This window comes from Spea bombifrons, chromosome 8, assembly GCF_027358695.1.
Source record: "Spea bombifrons isolate aSpeBom1 chromosome 8, aSpeBom1.2.pri, whole genome shotgun sequence".
NCBI lineage: Eukaryota > Metazoa > Chordata > Amphibia > Anura > Pelobatidae > Spea > Spea bombifrons.
Window position 1 is genome coordinate 1,891,102 of NC_071094.1, and position 26,106 is coordinate 1,917,207.

A 26,106-nucleotide genomic window follows, 5' to 3' on the forward strand; every position below is an offset into this window, starting at 1 on the left:
GCAATACATTTCATGGCATTTATCTGCCCGTAGGCCCTATTATCAATAACCTGTCATATTCTTACCTATCATACGACGAAGCGGAATCCTGAGTGCAGGGATAAGGTTCCACGCGAACAGCGCTTTACGTCGTACGCTAGTTACGCTCTTGCGGACGTTAATGAAGTGGTACTCGATGTTTTTCCTGTGATCCGACTGTTGTGAGTGTAGCGGAAGATATTCTGATCCCAGTTTTCAGTGATGCATGGTTTCGATTTGGTGTAAATTTAAACTCCGAAGGGGTAGGACCCGAATTAGTCGTGGGTAAAGGAGGTGCCAGTTTACCCATGAGATACAATCGTTTATGGTTAACATGTCTGGTCCACACAATGTGTATATTATGTGTGTGTGGCGTGGAATGCGTTTCATTTGACTGTTAAGTGCCTCAATTTAGGGTCGATGGAGAGAGACTAATAAAAAAAATATATATAGTCCCATCCTTTTGTCTTCGTCAAGATGGCGGAAACTTTCATTCCCACCGTCCATTGGTGGCATTGGTTGCCACCACTCAAGATCTCACATTATTCCTTCTCGCAAATCCTCTCATCGGTGTCTAGATGTTTTCGGCTTGTGTATTTGATGATGTTACGGACTGGCTCGCAATAGATTTAGACCTTCATGCTCATCTCAGCCTCGGTTGACTCTTAAGGAGCCCCAAATTCCCAACGAGATCATCGAAAGAGTCTGCGTTGCCCCAAAATGTTTACGAAGCATGAATCTTTAGGGTCGACCTAAATTGGGTAGCGGTAGGTTGAGTGCCAAAACAATCCTTCGGGCCACATGAATCCGTCGATAATCGTTGTAGCCAAACAAGGTCAGCCATTTTTGTTAGCGATATCCCTTTGGAATCACCTCTGGTTTCTCGGCTGTGTTTTTGGCCCTATTTCAATTTTTGTACGGAACGTAATTTTGTACTTTTTTCTCCACTGCCTGGTGTATTTTTAATGAGAAAAAAAAAATTATTTACACAGAATATTCTATGCTTTTGGACAAGAAGTGGAATGTTTTTTTTGTTTTTTTTTTAATCACGCTTTGAAATGGATTAATGTAGTTGACCTGTCACCGTCTGCCTACTCATCCATCAACGTCCGATCACCTTCTAGAGAGGTATTTAGTGGTTGCACGGCAAACGCTTCGCACATTCAAACTAGAATGTTTGTGTTAAAACGCACTTTCGTGGTGAAGACGCCACACATTTCACTTTGTAGGACTACCGGAGTGTGACGATTACAATATCCTTGGTTTTTTTTTTGTAAGTTCTTAACGGTTCTACTTGGGGTATTTGATGAGGATTCCACCCGTTTTAAATGTTTCTTAGACCGTCGCCATTCCACGGAGTCTCATTGAATTTGTAAGTTATCGTTACTGTTGCTTGATCTTTGAAAATATGTATTTTTGTCAAGTTTCAGAGCATGCCAGCTGCATCGAAGTGAAACTCTGTCTTGACCATTATGAGACCCCACACGATGCGGGATCTTTTATTCTTTAACGTTAGACTTGGGGTGTCCTTTCTCCGTTTCTGTGCTCGAAGGGGGTGCGCATCCAAGATGCACGGTCAGGCCGTCGTCAGGCGGTGGTATCGAGTCGCGTGCCGCGTCGAGCGCTCTACGAAGCTCGGCCAGTTCCCTCGACGTATCACACTATAGCATGAACATCTTAAAATAATCCTCTCGCTGTGTCCACCCTTCCCTCGGTGGAGACGGCCAACGAGTAACAGACAGGAGACGTTTCTCACCCCGGGAATATTTTGCATGTTTTTTTTATTTTATTTTATTACTTACACGACATTGCAAAAGGGCTCTAACCTCTATTCCGTGCACGTAGGCTCTCAACAATACTGAATTCCTCCGTTAAAAATGGTGTTTTCTGGATGAAATACTTTACAGGATCCTTCCTGCCTATCCAGAAACCCTTACATACAGGTTGGTGGGGTAACCGGGCTATCATGCCGAGACCAAGCTAAACTCGAACGGTTTGATACATTGTAACTGTAGCTACGAGTTGAAACATTCGATGGGGTCATCCTCATATTAGCTCATAAGAAATAGTTTTTTGCTGTAGAACACAAATTAGCTGGGATTTTCGAGACAGAGGTTCAGAAAAGATAATTTCGTAAAGGTTCGGGTGGAGGAAAAGCGACCCCCCCTCCCTCCGCACGGGATTCTGCCCGCCAGGGCTATGCAAACAGTAGACAAAAGACCCACCGATGACATCACTTCTCACGTTCGCTACGAGCTTTACCTGCTGGACTCTCCCGTTCTAAGGCTTCAGGATAAACGCGACCAAATGTTTTTTCTCTGGCTATTCCCTCAACAAAAAAAAAAATAAAGGCACAATTTTATTTCACCTTTTTTTCCAAAAAAAAAAAAAATATCCCAAAAAAAACAATATGCAAGAAAAAATCTTGGGAAAATAAAAACTAAAAAAACGAACAAAAATAAACATTTGTGCTGAAAGCATGGAATTCTCAATCACCCTGCATAAAATCTGGACTTTTTTTGCTGTTTTCTACGCTAAATTGTGTCGGCCTTTGCCTTATCACACACACGCTCACACACACGTGCTCACACATGCTCACACACATGCGCACACACACACACACGCTCGCACCTGGTTCCATCTCCCTGTTGGGCTGTAAAAAGAGATTGTAAACCATAGCAGTCCGCGGTAGCTGCACTGCCACAGGCAGGGGGTATATCGGGGTATTACTGCTTCCTGGGTTTAACGTAACCTCAGGGTTAGCGGGATCTCCTTTAAAGGTGCTGTTCCACTTACTCAAATTTACCACTTTTATCCCTAAATGGAGCTCACAGTCTCCACATATTTTAAGATGATTGTTGCCGGCCAAACCACCCAAATAAAATATTTCTAGATCATAGCCTAATGGTCAAACTGGGTAAAATATGATGTTATTTTAGTTTATTCCCCCGCGGGAGACGTAGCATTAAGGATTGCGTGCCGAGACGCCTTGTGTTTGCCGTTCGGCGGTAGAAAGGTCGAGGCGGCCATTTTGAAAACGCTCCTCCACCCATCGTTCAAATTCTGTTACCTGTCGCCCCCTTAAAAAAAAACAAAATCCACTTTAATTGTTTGCATCCCAAACCAGGTTGAACTGGCCGTATTTTGCATAATTAATGTTTGCATGTAAAATATATAAAATATTAAATTATGTATAAAAAAAAAGCAACTAAAAAAAAAATCACACAAAAAAATAACAAAACATTACTTGCATGGAAAATGCTAAACCATTTCTTCGTACTCTTTTTGATACAATATATTCTTTAGTCGGTTATTTTTTATTTATATTTGATAAAAATTGGGGGTTTGTTGCAAAACTTTCTATGAAAAAAAAGAAGGAAAAAAAATTCTAACCAACAGTGTTGAAAAATTGGACGCACTTTTTTCTTCCCCCCCTTCAACACAATTAGAAATGTTATTTATGGTCTGCGGCCTGAAGCGTCGGCGCAGGCAGCGGGTCACATGATTTCATTCTACAATTACCAGTTTTGTAAGCAGCGAAAAGGTTCTTGAATTCAATAAAACTTGGCAAATGAGAGCGGTTTGTGTGATCTCTGGGGGACTCGGGGGTCTCTGGGGGACTCTAGGGCATTAGGGGGTCTTTGGGGGACTCAGGGGACTCTGAGTGGTTTCGGGGGTAGGGTGACCACATGTCCCGGATTGCCTGGTACTTTAAGTCCGGGATAATGTCCCGGAATGAGAAGTCTAAGTGAAGGAGGTCTCAGCCAATCAGGAGAGACTTCTCAACTCCCTGATTGCCTGAGAGTTCAGAAGCCTCTCCTGATAGGCTGAGTCCCTCCTTCACACCAACTCAGAGTAAGCTGCAGCCAGCATCAGGTATGTGTGTTTGTGTGTATGTGACTGTGTTTGTTTGTCACTGTGTGTGTCTGATAATAGAGGGGTAAATACTCTGGATCTGCACATGCCTGGTAATAGAGGGGTTAACACTCTGAATCCACCTGTGTCTGTAATGAGTGTATGTATATTAATAAATCTGAATTCACGTTCCTAATAATTAATATATAATAGTATATGTCAATCAGTGTGTGTGTGTGTGAGATATATATATAATATAAAATGTATGTTATGTGTATGTGACGGTGTGTATATGTGAATCAGTGTGTATATAATATATATATACCGTATTGGCTCGAATATAGGCCGCACTTTTTTCCCCCACACGGCCTATATTCGGGCTCTAGCGCCCGACGCCCGGGACATGCAGTCCCGGGCGCCGGGCAGGCAGCGGGGTTAAGATACAGATCCCCCGCAGCGGTGCAGGGGACCTGCATCCTTCTCTGCTCAGACAGCCTCCCCTGCCAGCACTTCCCACGGGGGGGGGGGTGCCGGCACGGGAGGTTATCTAAGCGTTTTACCTCTGCCCACCCCCGACTTACCGGAGCAGACTCCCGGGTGTCTTGCGGGGCCGGCGGGAGACATTTACGCAATACGCAAATGCAACTTCCGGTAACGGTACCGGAAGTTGCATACGCGTATTGCGTAGATGTCCCTCGCCGGCCCTGAAGACACCCGGGAGTCTGCTCCGGTAAGTCGAGGAGGGGGGGCAGAGGAGGACAGCGGCAGCGTATCGCGGGGAGGGAGGACAGCGGCAGCGTATCGCGGGGAGGGAGGACAGCGGCAGCGGATCTCGGGGAGGGAGGACAGCGGCAGCGGATCTCGGGGAGGGAGGGCAGCGGATCTCGGGGAGGGAGGGCAGCGGATCTCGGGGAGGGAGGGCAGCGGATCTCGGGGAGGGAGGGCAGCGGATCGCGGGGAGGGAGGGCAGCGGATCGCGGGGAGGGAGGACAGCGGCAGCGTATCGCGGGGAGGGAGGACAGTGGCAGCGTATCGCGGGGAGGGAGGACAGTGGCAGTATATCTCGGGGAGGGAGGACAGCGGCCGCGTATCTCGGGGGGGAGGACAGTGGCAGCATATCTCGGGGGGGAGGACAGTGGCAGCATATCTCGGGGGGGGGGGACAGAGTGGTAGCATGTTTTTTTTGGTGCTTTTTTAAAGAAAAAAAACTTTTTCTTTAAAAAAGCACCAAACTTTTAGGGTGCGGCCTATATCCGAGCCAATACGGTATATCTATATACATATAATATATACCTGTGCGTGTGATCTCATCTGCTTCATAGTGTGTCCATGAATGGCAGAAATAAAATGTGGTCACACAATTGGGGGGTCAATTTGTAACAATTTCGGTTTCAAAGTCAGACACCAAGTGACTGAAATTCTATAATTCTCTCTCACAACACACAACACTCTCACACACACTGCAGTCTCTCTCCCTCACACACACTGCACAGTCTCTCTCTCTCACACACACACACACACTGCCCTCTCTCTCACACACACACTGCACTCTCTCTCACACACACACTGCACTCACACACACACACTGCACACTCTCTTTCACACACACTGCACTCTCACACACACTGCACACTCTCAGACACACACACTGCACTCTCTCACACACACACACACTACACTCTCTCACACACACTGCACACTCTCTCTCTCACACACAGGTGCAGAGCTCTGGGGGGCATGGGGGGAGTCTTTAGTTCTGTGAGCGCGCTGATTGGTCCGCCCGCCTGGCTAGGCGGGGCTGCGGGAGCTGGCTGCTCAGTGAGCGGTTCGCTGTGCAGTCAGCGCTGGAGCTGGGGATCTGAGCTGGGGCAGGAGGGGCAGCAGAGACAGGAGGGTCAGGAAGGGCAGCAGGGGCAGGAGGGGCAGGAGGACTCTGCGCACAGGCTACATCTTGACATCTTCTAGAGCCTGAGGATGCTGCAGGGGTAACTCTCAGTGTCTGGGGCATTTCTGCATCTGGATGCCCTCCTAATGTGAGGCAGGAAAGGACCCATAACCACCTGTCTGAGCATCTGCCCCAGGACTGGGTTTGGGGGCATTCATTGTTTTGGGGAATCTGCCTGAAGCAACAGGGAGGGGGGAGACTGGATGTATCTGCTCATCAGACATGAGGACAGCCAAGAAGCAGGGTGCCTGTGCCTTCTCCTGGGGAGCTGTCCAGCTGTGGCCCCTGCTCCTGGCCCTACTGCTGCACTCTGGAGAAGCTCTGGAACCAGATGACACCTGGGAGCTTGGATCTGGCCTGATGGCAGGTAAGGACTGGGCTCCATGGGGTCCCAACATGACCCCGCTCTGTAAATACCCCTACACAGTGTGACCAACATCGTCAATAACACCTAGGGGGCTTTTTCACTTTACTTCTTCATCTCATCAAGGGTTAACGTTTAAAACCACATCACTGCCCTGTACGTTCCTTTATGTTTAAGATGCATCATAAAACTTTATGTTAGGACCCGCCGGGTATTTTACCCGTAAAACATGTGATTTTGGTTTTTTTTGGGAATCCCTGAAATATTTTTTCCCGGATCAGGTGATACTTTTAGGAATTTCTTCCACGTCGCAACCAATAGGAGCGCAGGACCCAAAAAAAATGTTACATTGTGTCGAAAACAAGCCAAAAATTAGAGACTTTGGGACATCGCAGCCAAGGACCCCACTACCGAAAACTCTCTTTCTCTCATATAGCTTAGATCCACCATCCAAACTGCCCCCTAGACAGGGGTACAATATCTGCACCAGTTTTTTTTTTGGGGGGGGGTTCTTGCCCCATCCCCCTGCTTTGGGGTAGTTAGTTACAGACCTTGTCAAGCTTTGAAAAATGTGAAAGTTCTTAGAAATCTACAGAAAAATCTTAAGAGACGGCAAGTGGGACCCCTGAGACCTGCCCCGGGGGACAGGGTAACATAACTCATTGGGATCGGGTCCCTTTTCTTTGGTTTAATGCAACGCTGCGGTATATGGTGGCGATATATCAATCAATAACTCTTGGGGGATTTTCAATTACATTTTCTAGACTATTTTATTGGAGGGAAAGGATTTGTGTGAAAACTGCAAAACCACCAGAATGCATGTTTTTTAATTATGTTTATCCCAGAAAGCCTTAAAACATAAAATAATATATTTCATTCCCTTAACCCTTCAGAAACCAAAACAAATATATAACTGCCCCATTATCTATGATAAGTAAGCGTAACTCGGAGAAATTATGTGTTTTGTCCTTTTTTTTGACGGTTTAAAACCTGTCTAGAGTTCAGCGGTGTCTCCGATAACAATACACAGTTTTTCTTAAAAAAATCTATATAAAACCGCATGTTTAACCTTTTCACTGCCAAACAGGTGACAAAAGTATTTGTCCTGGATTTCTGTCTTGCATGCAGACAGTTAAGGGCTTTTTGTGTGACCCTTTTCATCGTGGAGTGAATGGAAGGGTTAATTGGCCGTAATACCCCCTGTAGAATTGTGAAGTTTTCAGGTTTCTGAGCGTCTGTCAGCCGGTTGAACTCCGCTCTTGCACTCAATGGGTTAATACTGAATGACGGTAACCCTGTTTTGGGAAGAGAACATGGAGTTGCTGTTCACTCTGGCAGTCAGTGGGTTAAGGGGGCACTTTGTATCCTGGGTCATCATCATCATCATCTAAAGTCACTGTTTATAATGCATGAAATTGGCCGATTAAAGCCTTTCTGCAGATAATTGCATTTGTTTATTATTTAAGCTGAAAATGAGAGGAAATCGTCAAAACGAAATCAGCGCTAATTCCGCAATTAATGTGATTAGAGTAAAAAAAAGTAGAATTAAAGATAGTTCTGAAAATAGATGCGTGATGTGATTGGTCTGAAAGCAGATTTACTGTACGGAGGGTAACACCGTTACGCACACTCGCTTCTGGCTGCTGAGTGCACATGCGCACTCTCTCTACAGTAAGAGACAGAGGTGAGAGTCTTGGAATCTTTGGAAAGGCAGAAATCTGAGCCATGAACATCCTCCGGCTTGTAAACGTAGAAAAATAGAACCTGCCGGCAGATCGGCCCCCATCGGCCCGTTTAGTCGCCCTTTTTCCTGCTGTAAAGACTCAAACCTTAATCAGTCGTTGGTCTCGTCTTAGATTCAGGAGCCGTATGTCTATCCCATGCATGTTTAATACCCTCACTGTATTACCCTCTACCACCTCTGCTGGGAGGCTGTTCCACTTATCTACCACCCTCTCTGTAATGTAAAATTTTCTTACATTCGTAACACAGACGAGACCCTCAAAGCCCCAAACATCTTCCTCGAATGGGCTTTCCAAGCAGATTGATTGCAAGTTTTGTGGTGTGAATCGCACCAAATGAGGCACTGAGTTTTTATGCCAGTGGAATTACCCAGAATCCTCGGCAGCAGCTAAATTCTCAGCACTGATATTGGGAATTAGATTTTTTTTTTTAAATCTTTTAGACTCAACTCTGAAAATGTTTACCTTTTAAAGAAGAAAGTATAATGTATTTGGTGGCTTGGAGCCAGGGGTAGAATATTATTCATGGCGCGGCGCGGGGCGCGTATCCAAAGTCACTTTACAAAAATATTTGGGGGGGTTTTGGCTGTTTTTAAACTTTAACGATTTTTAAAGTAAAAAGCAGAGAAACATTTCTATACGGCGCGTTAACAATGTAAGAGATTTTTAACAAGCGCACACCAGCTGTCGCGTTTCTTACGCTAGAGGCTAGAGTCTCGTCCCCTGAGTCCTGCACCAGTTACAACACAAAGCAGTTACTACAGTTCCATTATTAGACATTGTGAGGAGACGTCGGCGTTCGTTCCGTGGAACGCGGCTAGCGCTGGTTTATCGGCACAAATAACCAGTCCTGTTTCCGCTAATAAACAGGCAGCCGCGTGATGACGATCCCAAACATTCTAACCACAGAATGGAAGATTTCAGTTCATCCGGAATCTCTGCAAATTATATTCCTTTTTTTAAAAAAAATTGTAATAACTTTACAATGAGTCATTTTCCAGCTGTGGGAATGTCGTTTTCTCTTAACAAGCCATGTTTAATTTCCCTCACTGATATACCTATTAACCCATGATTGGCCATTTAAATAGATATACACATATGTACTGTATATACTGTATATATATCACATATGTACTGTATATACTGTATATATATATATATATATATATATATATATCACAAACATGCTGTTTATACTATATATATATATATATATATATATATCATACCCTCACTGTATTACCCTCTACCACTTCTGCTGGGAGGCTGTTCCACTTATCTACCACCCTCTCAGTAAAGTAATAATTCCTTCCATTCCATCTCAGTCTCTGACTCTCTAGTGTTAGATTCCGGTCTCTTGTTGTAACTTTTCTCCTCCTTTGAAATAAATTCCCTCCCGTCCTTTTTTAAATCCTTTTATTTATTAAAATGTCTCTCCCCCTCCTCTCTCTTCTGTCCTCCGTCTCTCTTCTCTCTCGGACATGTTGGGATCTCTTATTCTTCCCCCTTTTTATTAATCATGTTTATAAGCATCCTGGTAACTTTGTTACACTTTGCTTTGTTTGTTTTGTTTGTTTTTCTCGCTGATCCGTTACTTTGTTGCTTTTTGTTTATAAACATAGAATTTAGGAATGAAGAATAAAGGAAAGAAATCACTTGTAGTTTTTTTTAACGCTTTAACTTGTGCTGATTGGACATGGCGGAGCCTAAAACACTAAACATTGGTGTCTTTATTCCTCCCCTTCCAGTAGTGTCCCGAAATGAGTTTCTGGGGACCCGGCCTGATATCCGAGACCCGCTGACGTAGTTCTGGAGTCGGGAATTAGTTTAGGCGAATGTTACATCGTTGCTATGGAAACTCTGGCGCTCCAACGTTTAAGTCCAGACGCTCGGAGTAAGGTAGAAATCCCCCGGGCGCGTGAGCTTACATGTCATTTGTTTTCATTCGATTGGAAACCAGAAGATTTCATGCTTACCTAAGTGAGCAGCGCTGGGCACCGGCCCAAAATCCTGGAAACTGTTACTAAAAATATAAGTCTGGCGCGGAATGCCGTTAACTCTTTTATGCCCAGCACTTCTTTACCATGGCTGAGAGTGATTAGAGAGACATAAACCCAGAACCTGCCGGCAGATCGGCCCCCATTGACCCCCCGTCTACTCGCCCTGTAAAGACTCAAACCTTAATCAGTCGTTGGTCTCGTCTTAGATTCAGGAGCCGTATGTCTCAAACAGTATCAAAAGATGAAAAGGGAGATGGATATTGGTCCAAGACAAGAAGCTTTTGGGATCTCTGAAGAAGAGACCCCTGAGACCTCAAACATTTATATGTCTATTTCTATATCGGCTCAATAACAGGACAGACCTTCAAAAAATCTAGGAGCCAGAGTTTTTTTCTTAAATATTATTATTATTATTATCTTTTTGGGGACAGCAGGAGCTTAGCAGCCGATACGAAAATAATCCAATTTTAGGCGTCCCGACTGCAGGTCTTTCGAGACTTTGTAGGGGTTTCTGGGGAACTCGCTGAACGAGGGACGCTCTTTTCTCCTCTCTCTTGGCCGCAGACCAGCTCTCCCCAAACTCCGTCCAAACATCAGGATAAAATCAGCCTGTAACGGGATATCGAGGATTCATCTGAACAGAAATTGTTTATTTTTTTTTCTCCAACGTTTTCCGGCCAAAATTTATCCTTATTAATAATTACATGTCAGAGGATTCTTGGTATTTTTTTAGGTTAAATCCGTGGATTTAGTTATCGGACCATATGTATCATTTTATTTACCGTCGGCCGACACTCTCTCTTTTGTTCCAGATCATTCTAATGTTCTACTGCGGATGGTTCCAGAGCTCGGGTCACTTTTAGAAATCTAGAACCTGCCGGCAGATCGGCCCCATTCGGCCCCCCGTTTCTCCTGCTGTAAAGACTCAAACCTTAATCAGTCGTTGGTCTCGACTTAGATTCAGGAGCCGTATGTCTATCCCATGCATGTTTAATCTCCTCACTGTATTACCTTCTACCACTTCTGCTGGGAGGCTGTTCCGCTTATCTACCACTCTTCCATACATTACATCTAAAGCTCTGACCTCGTAGTTTTAGTTTCTGAGCACACAAGGAGCTATGTTGGCTCAAAGTCACAAAAAAGTGATGTTGCATAGAGCGGCCATGTTATAAAATAACCCAGTATATTCCAGTTTTGTCCAATGAAACCAATAAAGCCCTAAACAACGATTTCATTCAGGGCTAAAAATGACATAAAGTTTAATTTAATACCCAAATACCCCCCCCAAAAAAAAAAATCAAAGGTGCCTCAGCTTATCCACCAACTCTGACATCACTGCCGTTCCCAAACATTAAATCCATAAATCCATTAGTAAAGCTTTATACAAATCACTTAATGCCCCCCCCCCCGAATTTATCCCGAACGCTCAGACTTGATGAGTTTCAGACGCTCTGGAAAAAGCTGATGGATTTTTTTTTTTTTACAGTCAATTGACTTTAAACGCGTAATGAAGGACGAGCCCCTCTTAATAAGCGGCCGTCGGGGTCGTTTTGCTTTCTTTTCCTCCCCAACGTCAACAAGTCGGAGGAAATTGTTTTATTACGGAACGGGTAACATTAGGCAAGAGGGTAATTGGTCCCGCTGGCAGAGTCTGAGGAGCCGCAATCATCATCTCTTTAAAAAAAAAACACATTTCGCATGCGGAATTTAATGCGATCTATTCAGGGCAATTAGGACGTGACAAAATATCGCAGGAGAGCCAAGTTTAAGTCCTGTGGATTCGAGGCTCTCGGCGTGCCCTCGTTTTCCTCTAATTAGAGCTGAGACTCCATATTATAGTTTTTTTTCTGGAGATGGAATTGCGGCTGGTATCTTCTACAATCTTATGATGATTGCGGCCAGGTAGGGCAAAAATGGACAACCCCGTGACTTGCCCAGTAATTGCCTCCAAAGGTTCTAGAAAGATGTCACCTGAATTTGTTAAAGATGGCGTTAAGTTGGCGGCCACCTGATGACGTCAGTCCGGCTCATGTAGCCAGCGGCCGGGCAGATCCTCACGCTGGCCGCACGCTGAAGCACCCGATCTGCTGCTGGAGGCGCGGGTGACCCCGTGGTGATGTTGGCCACCAGGCGTTTGCCCCGTGTGCCAGATGGCCAGCCCAAGCCTGATTGGCACATTGATGGTGGACACAGATGGGTCCAAAAAAATCCTTGTGTGCCTTACATGGAAATCCAACCCTCGATGTGTCACCCGGAAGAATTCTTCTGTTTATTAAAAGTAAAATCTGGATACAAAGTAACGTCTTTCTGGAATCGCGTTTATTCTCCCCATGATAGATCTATTCTAGGTTATTCTAGGTTATTCTAGGTCATACATTGGATAAAAATTGGGTCTCTTCTTGAGATGTCAGATACACGGAGTGGAGTAAATCGACGCACCCCCCTCCTTCTCCCGGTTATATGCCGGCGGATTAATATTATTAAACATGACGTCACACGCAGGCGCTACGGAAGGGTCGGGCTGGGATTTATTGGCACCGCTTACACGCAGAGGATGCCAAACCAAGATGGATGTTGTGTTTCGCTGATTAATATGGAGCGGGATGAGTCAGTAGGGGGAGAGGTGTTGGTGGACCCCTGAAAGTGTCGGAGGACAGGGAAGTGATGGGGTGAGAGGCGTCAGATGCGGTCAGAAAACACCCGATCCGCCTCCCGTGTTAATGAGGTCTGATGGAGTGATGGAGTGATGGAGCGGGGTTTGGGAAGGGTAGGTATGGAAAGCGAGTCAGGGAGGAGGGCGAGTGTTATGACAGCTGAAGTGGGGAAAGAGTCCAAGTATAAGAACTCTTTGGGGAAACGCGTTTTATCTCCTAATAATATAGGGATAAATCCACCAGAGGGGATGGGATTGACATCAGATGACCTCACAGCGCATCATCTAATAAAACAAGGCAGTGGTGGACGCAGATGGTCCCAATTGGAGCTGGGGGTCCGGAAATGAGCAGTCAGAAAATCCAAAACGGGGTTTATTTTGGATAAATAGAGATTTCCTTAGAGGTTGGCTTGGTATGAATTCTAATGAAGTAATAATTAAGGTGTAGCCAACCGAGCTAAAATACTCAATACAAAATTATCTTTTTAATGTAATAAATCCAGAAGTCAACCCAAGAATGATGACCTAACATAAGGATCCATATAAACGTTACATCATCTCAGATCAATGAGTGTCATTAACAAAGTTTTTTTTTAGATGGAATGGAAGGGATTAAATAAGTGGAACAGCCTCCCAGCAGAAGTGGTAGAGGGTAATACAGTGAGGGCATTAAACATGCATGGGATAGACATACGGCTCCTGAATCTAAGACGACACCAACGACTGATTAAGGTTTGAGTCTTTACAGCAGGAGAAACGGGCGACTAGACGGGGGCCGGATGGGTTTTAAGTTTAGATTGCATGCTTGGTGCTCACATTTTGTAAACGCATCTGGCTGCGATCCCGTCCCGCAGGCGGCTGAGGGTTAAAGAGTCACACTCCCTTCGCAGACGTGTTTAATTTCCCAGAGAGCTCCGTGCTCCCCGCTCCAGATGTCGGGATCTGGAGGATTCGCAGCTCATTGAACAATTTCTGCTGCGGCGTTAAAGGCTTCTGCTTGGATGAGATTGTTGGAGGGGGGCATTCACGTGCGGCTCCATAAATCAGTACCGAGCCACACAATTTTACCAGGGGACATTACTGTGGAGTCCATGTAAAGGCGTGTGCGTGCACATACACGTTAGACATGTCGTGTTTTACTATGTTTTGATATTCATCCAAAGTCATGAAAGTTAAAGGGACCAAAAAGACGGTGGATTAAGGTGCTTTCTGAGAAATTGAAAACTACCTTCGGGAGAAGCTGCAGCTACAGAGCTGAAGCTGCCCTCCTCTGTGGTCTGATGATTCTTGATGCTCATTGGCTGCTTGGATTGGATGGCTTTCCACGCTTACAGACAGGGAGTGTCATTAGATTCCCCCGGATGTCACTAAAGGAAGGTCCTGAACGAACGTGACGGCTCTGGAAACACTCTGTCATTTTTGGAGAAAGGTGTTTCTTTTTCTCAAAGGGCATAAATATTATTGTGAGAAAAAGTATATAGATTGCTAGCTCAGTTGTCAATATGAGTCTGGCTGATACCCCAAGTTCCGGTGATTTGGTCTGAAGCCCTTTGAGAGCTAAAGTTGAACCATCCAAAAGCCCACCACAATGCCACGAAAGAAGCGCATTAAAAGCCCGCAAAGCCCACCCGCCGCCCTCCATGCAAAAATAACAATCAATTTCCCAGATTTATCTAGAAATGGGGGGGGTGGATCGAGGCATGGGAACTCCGTCTGAGATCGTCCGTTCAGCATGAGGTTTTTCAGCCAAGAAAAACATGGAATCCCCGAGGGGGGAGCCGTTGGAGCGGCGCAGGCATGTCCGCAGACGCAGCCTCTCGCCACAAACTTTCTCTTTTTGTTGGTTTTTAGAAACAGAATCGGAATTAAACATAACGACCGGACTGCGATCTGCGGCAGATGTCCCGAGACGGGTTTTCCGTATATATATATACATTTTTTTGGTACCATCTGGCTGGTAAAGAGGTTTATTAACCCTTTAAATCTTGTAAAGTAACCGTGTAAGTTTCTTAGCTCTATCCTTTACTAGAACTCTGGATGATCTTGTGATTAAGATAATATAGGAAATTTAGCACAGTCTAGATTTTGGGTTAAGTTCTGTCCATCATAATAATGATTTCTTTTAGTGGATAGGAGACTGAAGGGTTAACATTGAGGTTGTTATCCCTGAAAAACAAGCAATTGTAAAAAAAAAAACAGCGAATGATTTACCACCGAAAGGGGTCATACCGATACAAGCTTCTGTAACTAAGGCAATAACTCATCGGACACCCTGCTGACAGTGGCTCGGGGTGGGTTATGATGCCTGTATGGATGAGACTCACCTGAAGGCATGCAGGACGTGACATGCTTGAGATGATGAGGGCCTGTCCCCAGCGGAGATTGATGTAGCCGTACGATGACATCATCGCCTTTTTTATAACCAGCTAATTGAGGGCATGTTAAGTGTCACCAAAAAAACCACAAAGTTATAGATCCGTTCGTAGAGTCGCTGTGTTTTGTGTTAACTTTGTTACAATCTTTCAGCCAATAGTAAGACATCAAATATCACAAACTTATCTAAACTTATATCCGCCGCCATTCAAAAGTTTGGGGTCCCTGTTTTTTAAAGAAAAGCACATTTTCCCCATTAAAAGCCCTTTTAAGTGTACAAAAGCCCTTTATCACCCCCAGCACTCCTGTGTTCCAATGGCCCTTTATCACTCCCATCACTCCTGTGTTCCAATGGCCCTTTATCACTCCCATCACTCCTGTGTTCCAATGGCCCTTTATCACTCCCATCACTCCTGTGTCCCAATGGCCCTTTATCACTCCCATCACTCCTGTGTACCAACAGCACGTTGTGTTCGCTGATCCAAGTTTACGTTGAAAAAGTATAATTGATGGTTAGAAAACCCTTTTGTAATTATGTTTCTTTTCCCCCATGAAAAGAGCTCAGTGACCCCAAACTTTTGAATGGGAGTGATATAACATATTCCGGGTTCTTTGTAACAGTTTGGTTACCAGTCCACGAATGATGTTTCAATGGGAATGATAATGTTTGAATGGGAATGATAATGTTTGACCTGCCAGATGATTCTCTTCTTTCATCAGATCCTCCGCTCTCTTAATATTAATTACATTTTGGGCTAAAAAAAAACGTACTTTTGGTGAATAAGACTAGACGTTCTCAGAAAGCCCAACCATTTGGTGAAATGGGTTCCTCGATGACCGCCCGAGCCCTTCCACGGCCGTCAGACGCGAGATTCTCCGATGTAGCAGGTGATGAAGGGAAGCAAATATTTTATCCTGGCTCCCAACCAAAGGAGTCCAGAAAAGATCATGGATAAACCTGGGCCCAGAATAACTTTTAAGGAGGTTTTGCTGGATTTTTTATATTTTACTTGGATTTGGAGATTAGAGGAGCTTCTAATGTGGAAAGTACTTCCTCAGTCCAACGCCAATAAAAAACGTAGCCGGCGCGCTTTTATAGACTTGGATTAACCCTTTCTTTGAAGCAGGAAGTTTGCACGTTATCTCCCTTTAGCGCAATGTTTCTCTTTTTTCCAGAAGCCCGGGGGTTAAGCATTTTTTTTTTAAGTCAGTATTACTAATGAATTGAGTTCAACCCGTCAGGGGAGAAAAAACAGGAATCCCGACCATAAAAAACCGAGTGCAGACCACAAGCCCATTACCTGCTCGATAAAATATGTCTGTTTCCAGGGGGGCTCCAATTATTCCCAGAAAGTTTCCCCTTCAAATCGGAAATTATTACTTTGGGCCAAACAGTGCGAAATGAACGCACTAGGGGGCAACCTAGAAGCGGGGTAAGGAGAGGGTAAATACAGCAGGAAACGGGGGTATCAAGGATGTAATCAGTTTAAGGATTATTACTCCGCAGCAAGTTGGCAATACTAGGTCAGGGTCACCATGTGTAGTTCAGGAAGTATTAATGATAGGAGTACCAGGTACTACAGAGTATTAATACAGGAATACTAAGCACTTACAATAGAGTATTATTAAAGGAGTACCAAATACCTACACTACGTATTAATACAGGAGTATGAGGTACTTACACAGAGAATTAATACTCTGTACCGTACCCCTATATTAATGCTTAATATAGGGGTACCGGGTAATTACATGGAGTAGTAATATAGGGGTACCGGGTAATTAAATAGATTATTGACACGGGGTAGTTATGTATAGTATAGTCACAGGAATGTTGGGTGATTACTTCTTGGAGGGGGTATTTATTTCGCACTGCATTAGGGGGGTTTGCCCCATCCCACGCGGTGTCTGGATGCCCCGTCCCACGCGGTGTCTGGATGCCCCGTCCTTTTACGGCGCAGTAAAGTAGATTGGGGATAAGAGATCCTCAGGTGCCGGCCGGTAACCCCGCGGTAACCGCACACAGAACACGTCTGTTGAGATGGAAACACGTGTTCCTCGTCCTGTTTCTGGGTCGCGACGTCTGGCATCTGTGGAGCGCGGCTCTGGCTCCGGGCGCAGCTGGTACTCGAACGTCATCGCTGCCAGGAATGGAATTTCTCCGTCTGGTGAGTAACAGCTTCTTGGCAGAGCCCAAAATTTATTGCCCCCCCCCATAATTTGTGCTTCTCAAGGGCCCCGGGGGGCCGGAATCAGACGGCTGACTGCAGTTCTGGATGAGAAAGAGAGGAACCCTGGGCCAGATACCAGAGCGAGCGAGACAGGCGAACGTGGTCACCGAGCGCACCGCGGCAGGATTGGTCTCCGCGGCTCACCGATAACGCGGTTTATGGCCGCCCGGGTCCCGAGCCGCTCCGTGGATGAATTGCATGGATACTCAATGATGTCATTTAATGGAAGCCCCCTGCCTGCGCGGCCGCTTCCAGTGTTTGGAAGGACTACTCCTCCCGTAAATCCTGTCTCGGCTCCCATCAATCACCCGACGGTCAGCCCGGCCAAATGAAACCGGCCGCCGAAAGCGACTTTTTCCTCTCAGTGCCCCGGCTGCCCGTTGCCGGTATCCGGATGTACTGTCTGTGATTAACGAGCGATTCATCAGAGTTCATTATAATTAACCCTCCTCTGCGGCTGAACTGGCTGCCAAAATCACACACCCAACACCGACGCCATAACCGGGCCACACACCCCCCAGCTACCCCGGGCCAGCCCCGGGCCATGCCTGCTCCATGATATCCCAAACCTGTCATTCTATTTTTAGGCAAATCCCTGATGCCCCTCTTTCCTCCCCTGATGCCCCTCTCTTCTAGGAGCCAGTCAGATTGCCGGGGTCCCTGGAGCAAAAAGTGCAGGGCCCCCCAGAACGCCGGCGACCTGGAGCAATCCCTCTGCCGTTAATCCAGCTCTGCCGCTCACCCCCGATTAAAATCTTCCTGTGAACATTCCTGAGGTCTGCAAGAATCCTTAATATTTGGTTACAATTATTTCTTTCTTTAGTTTTATAAATAAAGTGGCTTTTTTGGCATAATAATCATAAGAATAATACAAATAATAATAAAACATATAATAATCTTTCTAAAGCTACCATAGTAAATAATAGATTGACTGCCCAAATATTTGCTGCGTCCTCTTCGCTGGCATGAAGGAGTTAAACTCTGTCCGCAGCGCGTTTCGCCGGGAGGTAATCGCAGACCTCGTTATCCCCTCGTTAGCAGAATGGAAATTGAAAGTACACAAAATGAGTTTAAATTAGGAGACGGGGCGGGCCGGTGACCCCCACGCCATGATTAGACAGCTTCCACCCTGTCTAATCATTGAGTCATCTCAGGCCAACAATCAGCGTTTCACCTGCTGTCATGAAGTACAAGTCCCATCATCCTCACCTGACTCCTTATAAGTGACACGTTTGGAGATATTTCCCAACATCCTGAAAAACGAAGAGCCGTTTCATGGCCCCCGAAAGCCCCTCTCGCCCCGCGCTTCACCCCCCCAGTCTCTTAATTTCCTGCTGAATTCCCGACCTGCATGGATCACGAGTTAACTCCTCGTAGACCCAGCCCGGTGGCCATGCACGGTGTAATTGGACATTTAAGTGGCCCTGTCTCCCTTAGGGCCACAGATAATGTCACTATGATAGGGGTCTTTAGTCTGGAGCAAAGGGGTCTCTGTCGGACCCTCAAGGAGAATCCCAGACACCCCCTCCGCTACCCCTGCACTCCAATCCCCCCCCGATGCGCTTTCTTCTTTCATCCGGGAATCATTGAACCCGAAACGTCATTTTACTCCATAATAATTCTCGTCACGCGATATCATTATCTCTCGTAATCTGCTAATTAAACTTTAACTAAACAAATTATTATCTCTTACGATAAGCTAAAAATAAACTTAACACTTTAAAAAATATATAAAAAAGGTTATTAGTTTAGTCAATGGCTTGGTATCTGGCATTCAGAGGGTTAATGGTTGTGCTTTGTTACTCCTATTAAATTCCTTAAAGTATTTGGCTCCGGGTCTTGGCTTCAGAGACGCCCCAAGTGATTTGGGGGGGGAATAAAGGTTATTACGGCTCTGATCGTTTCTCCATTACCAGCGCCGGGGAGACGAATCGGCCGAGCCGGATACATTCTGCGCACGCTCGCTCACCCGGTGTCACCAAACCAGGTGGTTAAGGCTTTATGGCGCAGGCATTGCCGCAATGGTCCTTGTTAGGTCATTTTGCTGGGACTAGTTTAGACCCGGTATTGGATTTTCCTTCCATTAAGACAGATTTAATTAATAAACGTTAACTGAAAATAGATGAGAATAAAGTTAATATAAGCGGCGGTGGGGCCACGGAGCGGGGACCACCGGACTGTAGTCGGGTGCTACTTTTTGTGGGATCTCAGACGATCGCTTTACCTGGAATTTGTAGCCGAGACGGAGCGATTGTATCACGAGGACATAGCAGACGGTCACTGAGCCAGAACTGCGCCTAAAACAGGGGTATTTGGGATTAACCATTGCAATGCCAGGTTGCTTAGATCAGCAGTGGAGCCTTTTGGCCCCCAACCTCCACAATCCAGGGATGTTAGTGAGGGTGATTATAACATAGAACGCGTCCGGGGTATTCAGAGGGGCTTTAGAGATCTGAGACATACGGCTGCTGAATCTAAGACGAGACCAACGACTGATTAAGGTTTGAGTCTTTACAGCAGGAGAAACGGGCGAGTAGACAGGGGCCGAATGGGGCCGATCTGCCGGCAGGTTCTAGGTTTCTCTCACCCACCAGTAACCAGCAGCTGTTTCTCTGTCACCGCGATAAAGAGATTCCCTTGTAATCTGTCAGCTAATTACTGCTTGTACGGCTAATATGATCTCAGCCCTGTGATCGTGAAGATGGATTTTGATAAATCGCTCCCTCCCTGTGTAGTTTAAGTCTGGTTTCGTTGAGAAGTTCCCAAAAACCCTAAATATTTTCATCACATGTCCTCTGCTGATGCTGAAACGAGTGATTCCGGGGGGCAGCTGATGCCGGAGACCACTTAATCATTTAACGAAACGTATTGTCTTGTAAATCTGTGCGTGACACTGTTTACATAAAAGCAAAACATGATGTCATCGTCTTAACATTTTTTTCTTCTTCAGGGAACAAGTCAAAGAATTTCCCAAGATTCTAAAATTGTTACTTTAAAAGTCGCCAAATTACCCAGCTAGTCGAATCTTTGGATGGTATCACCCAGCAGGACTTTGTTTTGCATCTGGTACTTTGATACTTTGCTCACCTTTCAGGCATTTTAGGTCAATAAGAATTTCTAATAACCTTCTGGACCGAAGATCAGTTGGGTTTTATTTCTAGAAAAAGGGATGCAAAGAACTAGACAAAGAGTCTAGAGAGGTCAGTTTGGGCGCCTTAAGATGGGACCTTCACAACCTAAGCAGAGGAGCTCATTGAATTCCCTTGTACTACGGTATTAAAGACCATGTGATGTCCATAAGTCTTGCATTGGGTGACTTTAGATCTGTTTCTTTGCAGTTGGGCCATATCTGGTGTTGGCTTTGATGTTGAGTAGTAACTAGAGCCATAAATCACGAAGACCTTATCTAAACCCCTGCTGAAGTCATCCCATGGATCGCTAGCTCCTTGAATCTTTGATGACCCTGGTTCTCATACATTTATTGAGGGGTGGACCATTTGCCCCACACTTTGGGCTTTTCCCAAATGTATTGGTACGTGGAGGCAACACCATTTGTCCACAATAGCCCCCTACTGTGGGCCAGAAGCTCCTTTACTGTAATGACTGAACCGACAGGCTTGTGGTTGGGTACTTTGTATCAACGCTTTGAATCATAGGCAAAGCTTTGATTCTCTGCTCTGAAGAGATTTTTGCTGTGGACTCCTGACACCTAACAATGGATATTTTTAATGAATTTTGGGGCCTGTAGTTAGCCTGGAGTTCTTCTCTCGTTTATCAAGTTAGTGAACCTCGGGAGAGTTGTCACCAGTTGGGACGTGTTGTCTCCGACACGGATCGTGAGCCAGAATAGCTTCTTTTTATAGGTTTATATTTGATAATTGCATCCACATTTCTTTTTATAAATATTCATTTCCCGGCCCAAACAGTCTTAACATGTGGGAAGCCGGCTGAGACCCTCATCCTCAGATAGCCTCAATAAGCCGTTCTCTGCGTGTTCCCAGCTTGTTCTATTAGAGTCTTTAACCCTAAAACCTGCTGTTAAATAATATAACAGCTTCACAACTAAATGTATCACTAAACACAAGCCCTGCACCGAAATAACTCTTTACTAGCATGCAGTTTACCCCAATAACATGTTCTTGTGGGGGGTAGATAAATGGAACAGCCTCTCAGCAGAAGTGGTAGAGGGTAATACAGTGAGGGAATTTAAACATGCATGGGACAGGCATACGGCTCCTCAGAACAACAACTGATTAAGATTTGAGTCTTTACAGCAGGAGAAACGGGCAGCTAGACGGGGGCCGAATGGGGCCGATCTGCCGGCAGGTTCTAGGTTTATAAGTTCTGGTTTATCTCTTAGTTCTGAAGACTTTGATTCAGGGGGGGGCATCATAAATTCTGTAAACATGGCTTTTTCGGTGTCTCATCTGCCGTAACATGTTCAGAGCTGACGGAGTTTTATCCGCCGATCGCTTTCTGTCAAATAAACTCCAGTAATCACATACCATTTCCATCACTCCGGCTCCTCTAATAGCTTCTCTCCTGTCATTCCTCCTCCCTGAGGTCCATTCCCTTAGGTTTGGAGACCACATTTATACCTCATTTCAAGGTTGATCAAACATCTCCGCCTGACAGCCGGCTGGTGTCTTCATAAAATAAATCACAATGTTGCCAAAAGAAGAGACGCGAAGAACATCGGGTCTCTTATCAGAGGTTTTTATCTTGTATTAGAACACGGAGAAACAATGTTACCATCCATCTACCGAGTCCACCGTGCGACGAGTGCTGTCTGGTAGCCGGTTTGGTTGCACAAATGTATAGTTAAAGAACGTTTTTGGGGTGATGAGACAATTTCTAGCGTTATCTTCTCCTCTGTCTACCTTCAAGGAGAAGTTAAGATGTTCCACAGAGCTCCACAGAGACGTTGGACGTATACAAGCCCAACTTGTATGGCAGGAGAAGTCCCCTCGTGGAGTCCATTTAAACCTGGCACTAGGATGAAGGTTACCCGCCTCCCGCGGTGCCGTTTTTGAATTTGTGACCCCGGGCAAGCTCTCGAAGGTTTCACCAAAAGCCTGCAAATGTCACATCGGATTAGGAAGTCGTCGGTTGGTGACTAGAGGGCCCCTTCTCTACAGAGCCGGAATCCAGATGCCTCTCGGAATTAACCGTTGCATCTGAGGTGGATTCCATTCCTCTTGTGCCCTTTACATTTAGAAATCGGGAACTAATACCTCATTTAAAGGACCTCCACTCAAACTCAGACTCACTAGACTGAGTTTCAGCATTTTGTCCATGGATCTTGGTTAACACGCACACATGCTAATGACATACACTCACACATGCTAACACCACGTACTTGGGTGCCATGCACCTCATCAGTCGTTGGCCTCGTCTTAGATTCAGGAGCCATACGCCTATCTCATGCATCATCAAATACCCTTGCTGTACTACCCTCTACCACCTCTGCTGGGAGGCTGTTCTATAATAGTACACATTCTACAAGGAATAGGAATTAAATGTCTCATTGATCTTTGTGAGGTCTCGGTGAGGAATCAGAGAATTTAGTTTGTAAAGTTTAGTTGATGCTATTCTCTCTGTTCAATGAACGCCCTCGCGCTGCAGCCCTGCGTAATATTTCCTGAGCTCGGACCAGTCCCTGCAGAAACATTGACCGGCAGATCAGAGAGGAGGGTATTTCAAGCTGCCATCTGCCGAGCGGCTGTTTTTGGTTAAGCCTTCAGTAGAGGGTTGACATGTCGTGGAGGTAAATCGAGACCTCTGGACCGTAACATGAAGAATCCCAAAATCAGTTCTGAAATTTCCATCCGGCTCTTTGAAGCTCCGCGCTGTGATCTCTGCAGAGCTGTATATAAAAGGATAAAAGCTTTTGACAAGCAGTTTATATCCTGCCAGCCCGGAATACCAAAGAAACGACATGGAACCTGTCGGCAGATCGGCCCCCGTTGGCCCCCATCTACTGTAGTCGCCCGTTTCTCCTGCTGTAAAGACTTAAACCTTAATCAGTTGTTGGTCTCGTCTTAGATTCAGGAGCCGTATGTCTATCCGATGCATGTTTAAATCCCCTTACTGTATTACCCTTTACCACTTCTGCTGGGAGGCTGTTCCACTTATCTACCGTCCTCTCTGTACAGTAACAAAATGTTATAGATAAAAATTAGTGATTAGCTGTTTCTAATTCTAGATCATGAGTTTCCCACTGAGAATCCATCCTAGTGTTTTAAAATATAGGAAGGATGATTACACATTGTGCAGCGCTACTGAACATGATGGCGCTATATCAGTTAATAAATAATAATTTGACTGAAAGAGCTTGGAGGAAAAGGAAGGGTTAAAAATCTTTGCACTTTCAGCAACATATTGCATGGTGAGCCTGGCACCCAAAGGGTGCATGCATTCTGCCCATGTCCCCATTCATATGCCCCGGCTCTGGGTCTTCACACAGAGAGGAGGAGGCCGCTGGGATCATCCAGCTGTCCGTCCGTCATTAATCTTCATGGTTTTGGAGGCAGGGGGATTCCAGATGTAGCCACGGGTTCTAGAAGTAAACACTCAGACACAGAGGGGCATTCTGCACGTAACGTGGATTTGCTGTCTTCTCTCTGGGAGACCCCCCGGCTCCATGGACGACACACCGTGCGCTGTATGAATAGTAGACCCTGTCTTCATTCACCATGCGCACATCTGTACACACAGTGATGGAAGCCAAGGGGTGGATTGAGCTCTTCCTTAACCAGAGTCTTGCATCTCAACAAATTCAGATCAAAATGTAGCAAATTGTTTAGAGGGAAATCCAAAATTCTATCTATAGCTGAGATATCACCCCAAGGAGCTGGCCACTGGACGTGACCCATCGTCCATACCCAACGTATGAAAAAGGACTCATGTCATCAAGCGATTGCCGGAATAGTCCACATTGTATGGTTACATTGAAGCCGGCTTCCAAAATATCAGAGAATGAAGCTTCTAGTGGAAACCTTTAATGCCCCCTTTTTGAGTTTGGAAAGAATCAGGAGAACAAAAGGACCGAAAGCTTGATTTACCTACAAAAAAAATCCGAGTTAGGAAAATGACTCCACATGTGGCTGTGTCAGATGTCACTTTCTTAAACTCTGATTGAGTTGTTGGGAAACAGTTGGACTCAAAGTACTTTTGCTTTGAACCGCAGCTGATTACAAGCATTAGAGGTCAACGATAATTAGGACAGTCACGTAAGGAGTAAAGAAGGTAAATAAATAGATAAGTATGGTCGTCGTAAATTGTCTAAGGATGGATAACCCACCTGTGAAACATCTTGACAACCATCTTTTGGGGGGGAGAAAAGCAATTTCAGGTTAATTCCTGGACAGGAGAACTGATGTTGCTTGAGGTCTCCGTCCACTTTCTGAAACATCTGAACTCAGAGGTTCTCAGGTGACACCAGGAGTTATGGGCTTCAGAACCGAGATCCAACTCAAGGAAACTCTTGGAGCTTTGAGGTGACTCCTGGAGTCCGCATCTAACGACCCCTCCTGGGGTTCCAAAAATTAGAAAAATACCCATTAAAAGTCCCAAAAGAAGGAGGCGTTTGGGTGCAGTCTACGCTAATACGTTCTAAGTGTATCAGATAAGTAACTTATTAACTGTTGAAAGCTGATTAATGTGAAGCTGTCAGAGGTGACGTTTCCTCCGTAAAGATGTTTCTAGAAGTTATGTTCTTCTGTTCCAAGAAGCCTTTTTGGTGATGACAGCTGGGTTTGTTTCCAGTGTATCATAGACCTCACACGCTGCCCTCCGAGAGGGCCGCTAACCATGAGCAATTACAGAAAGTCGAAGAGGAAGGAGCCCGTTCCACGCAGAAGATCCCATCTTAGCCAGGAAAAAACAGAACATCTCTGGAACATCAGTTTCTGGGAATTTCGATTCCCGTGTCATGGTGGGATTTGTAGTCTTTAGCGTCAACAGAGCGTTAGGGGTGGCCGGATTCCGCTACAATTCGGGGAAGTTGAAAATGGCCAATTACCATGGAAACTAATCAATTTCCCTTTCATCGCCATGAAAGGAAGAGCTTCAAGCTGCTTCAAGCCGCTTCAAGCCTTCCGTAACTCCGGTACTCATCTTCATGATCTGGAACCGTCCTTCCTCTTCCTCCCGCAGACAAAACCACCAAAAAGATTAATGAATTTTGTATTTAAACAAAGAGCATTGTGGGTTTCTGGGTATTAAAGGTGCTGTTCCACTTAGACAAAACGTTACTTGGGCTCCCTGTCGTGTGCAAATAACAGCCTATCGGTGTCTGCTTTTGCATCACATGACAATTAAGTGTTCCCAGTAAAAATTATGATTCGGATCATGGTTTACATGATAAAATAATTGTTATTTATAGGCAGGGTTTGGAGTTTTAGCAATACTAGCAATGATGCTTCTAACGCTGCATTTATAAAAGTGTCATAAAGTGTATATATATATATTCACAACATATTAAATAAATGCATTGTGCAGACCACTGGAATTCTCATACTTAACCTGTGCACGGCGGAGCCTACAAGTCTGAGTCTCTTGTTAAACAGATATTTTTGTTTTCGTGTTTTTATCGCTTTGACCGCATTGGGATACGTTAAGAGGGTTACTGACTAGTCAGAACGGAGTTTGGTGCCCTGAAGGTGCATTTTGAGAACGGAGAGGGGGTATCTAGGACGGAGAGGGGAGTTTATGCTGGGAAACACGCAGCCTGCAGCAGTCAGGTATCTGCTTGATTTACAGACGTAGAGCCGGGGTAACCTTTCCTGCTTGTATTGTATCTGTGGGGCAGGTGTCAGCATGCTTACAGTCATTCCAAAATGTCTTCATTACAACAAAAAGATACTGCTCCAGAAAAAAAACAAGTTTAGAAGTTATCTTAAGGTTTTATAAACAGACAGTTTATCG

General features: G+C 45.2%; 1 protein-coding gene across 1 annotated transcript in view; it reads left to right on the plus strand.

Moving 5' to 3' along the window:
• The first annotated feature begins 5,788 nt into the window (after positions 1-5,788).
• The window catches only part of LOC128503163 (collagen alpha-1(I) chain-like), a 58,945-nt gene continuing 38,627 nt past the window's right edge, over positions 5,789-26,106 (plus strand). Inside the window, exon 1 of the mRNA XM_053473194.1 lies at positions 5,789-6,185. Coding sequence (XP_053329169.1) covers positions 6,041-6,185 — 145 coding nt within the window. The 5' untranslated portion in view covers positions 5,789-6,040. The remainder of the gene's footprint in view (positions 6,186-26,106) is intronic.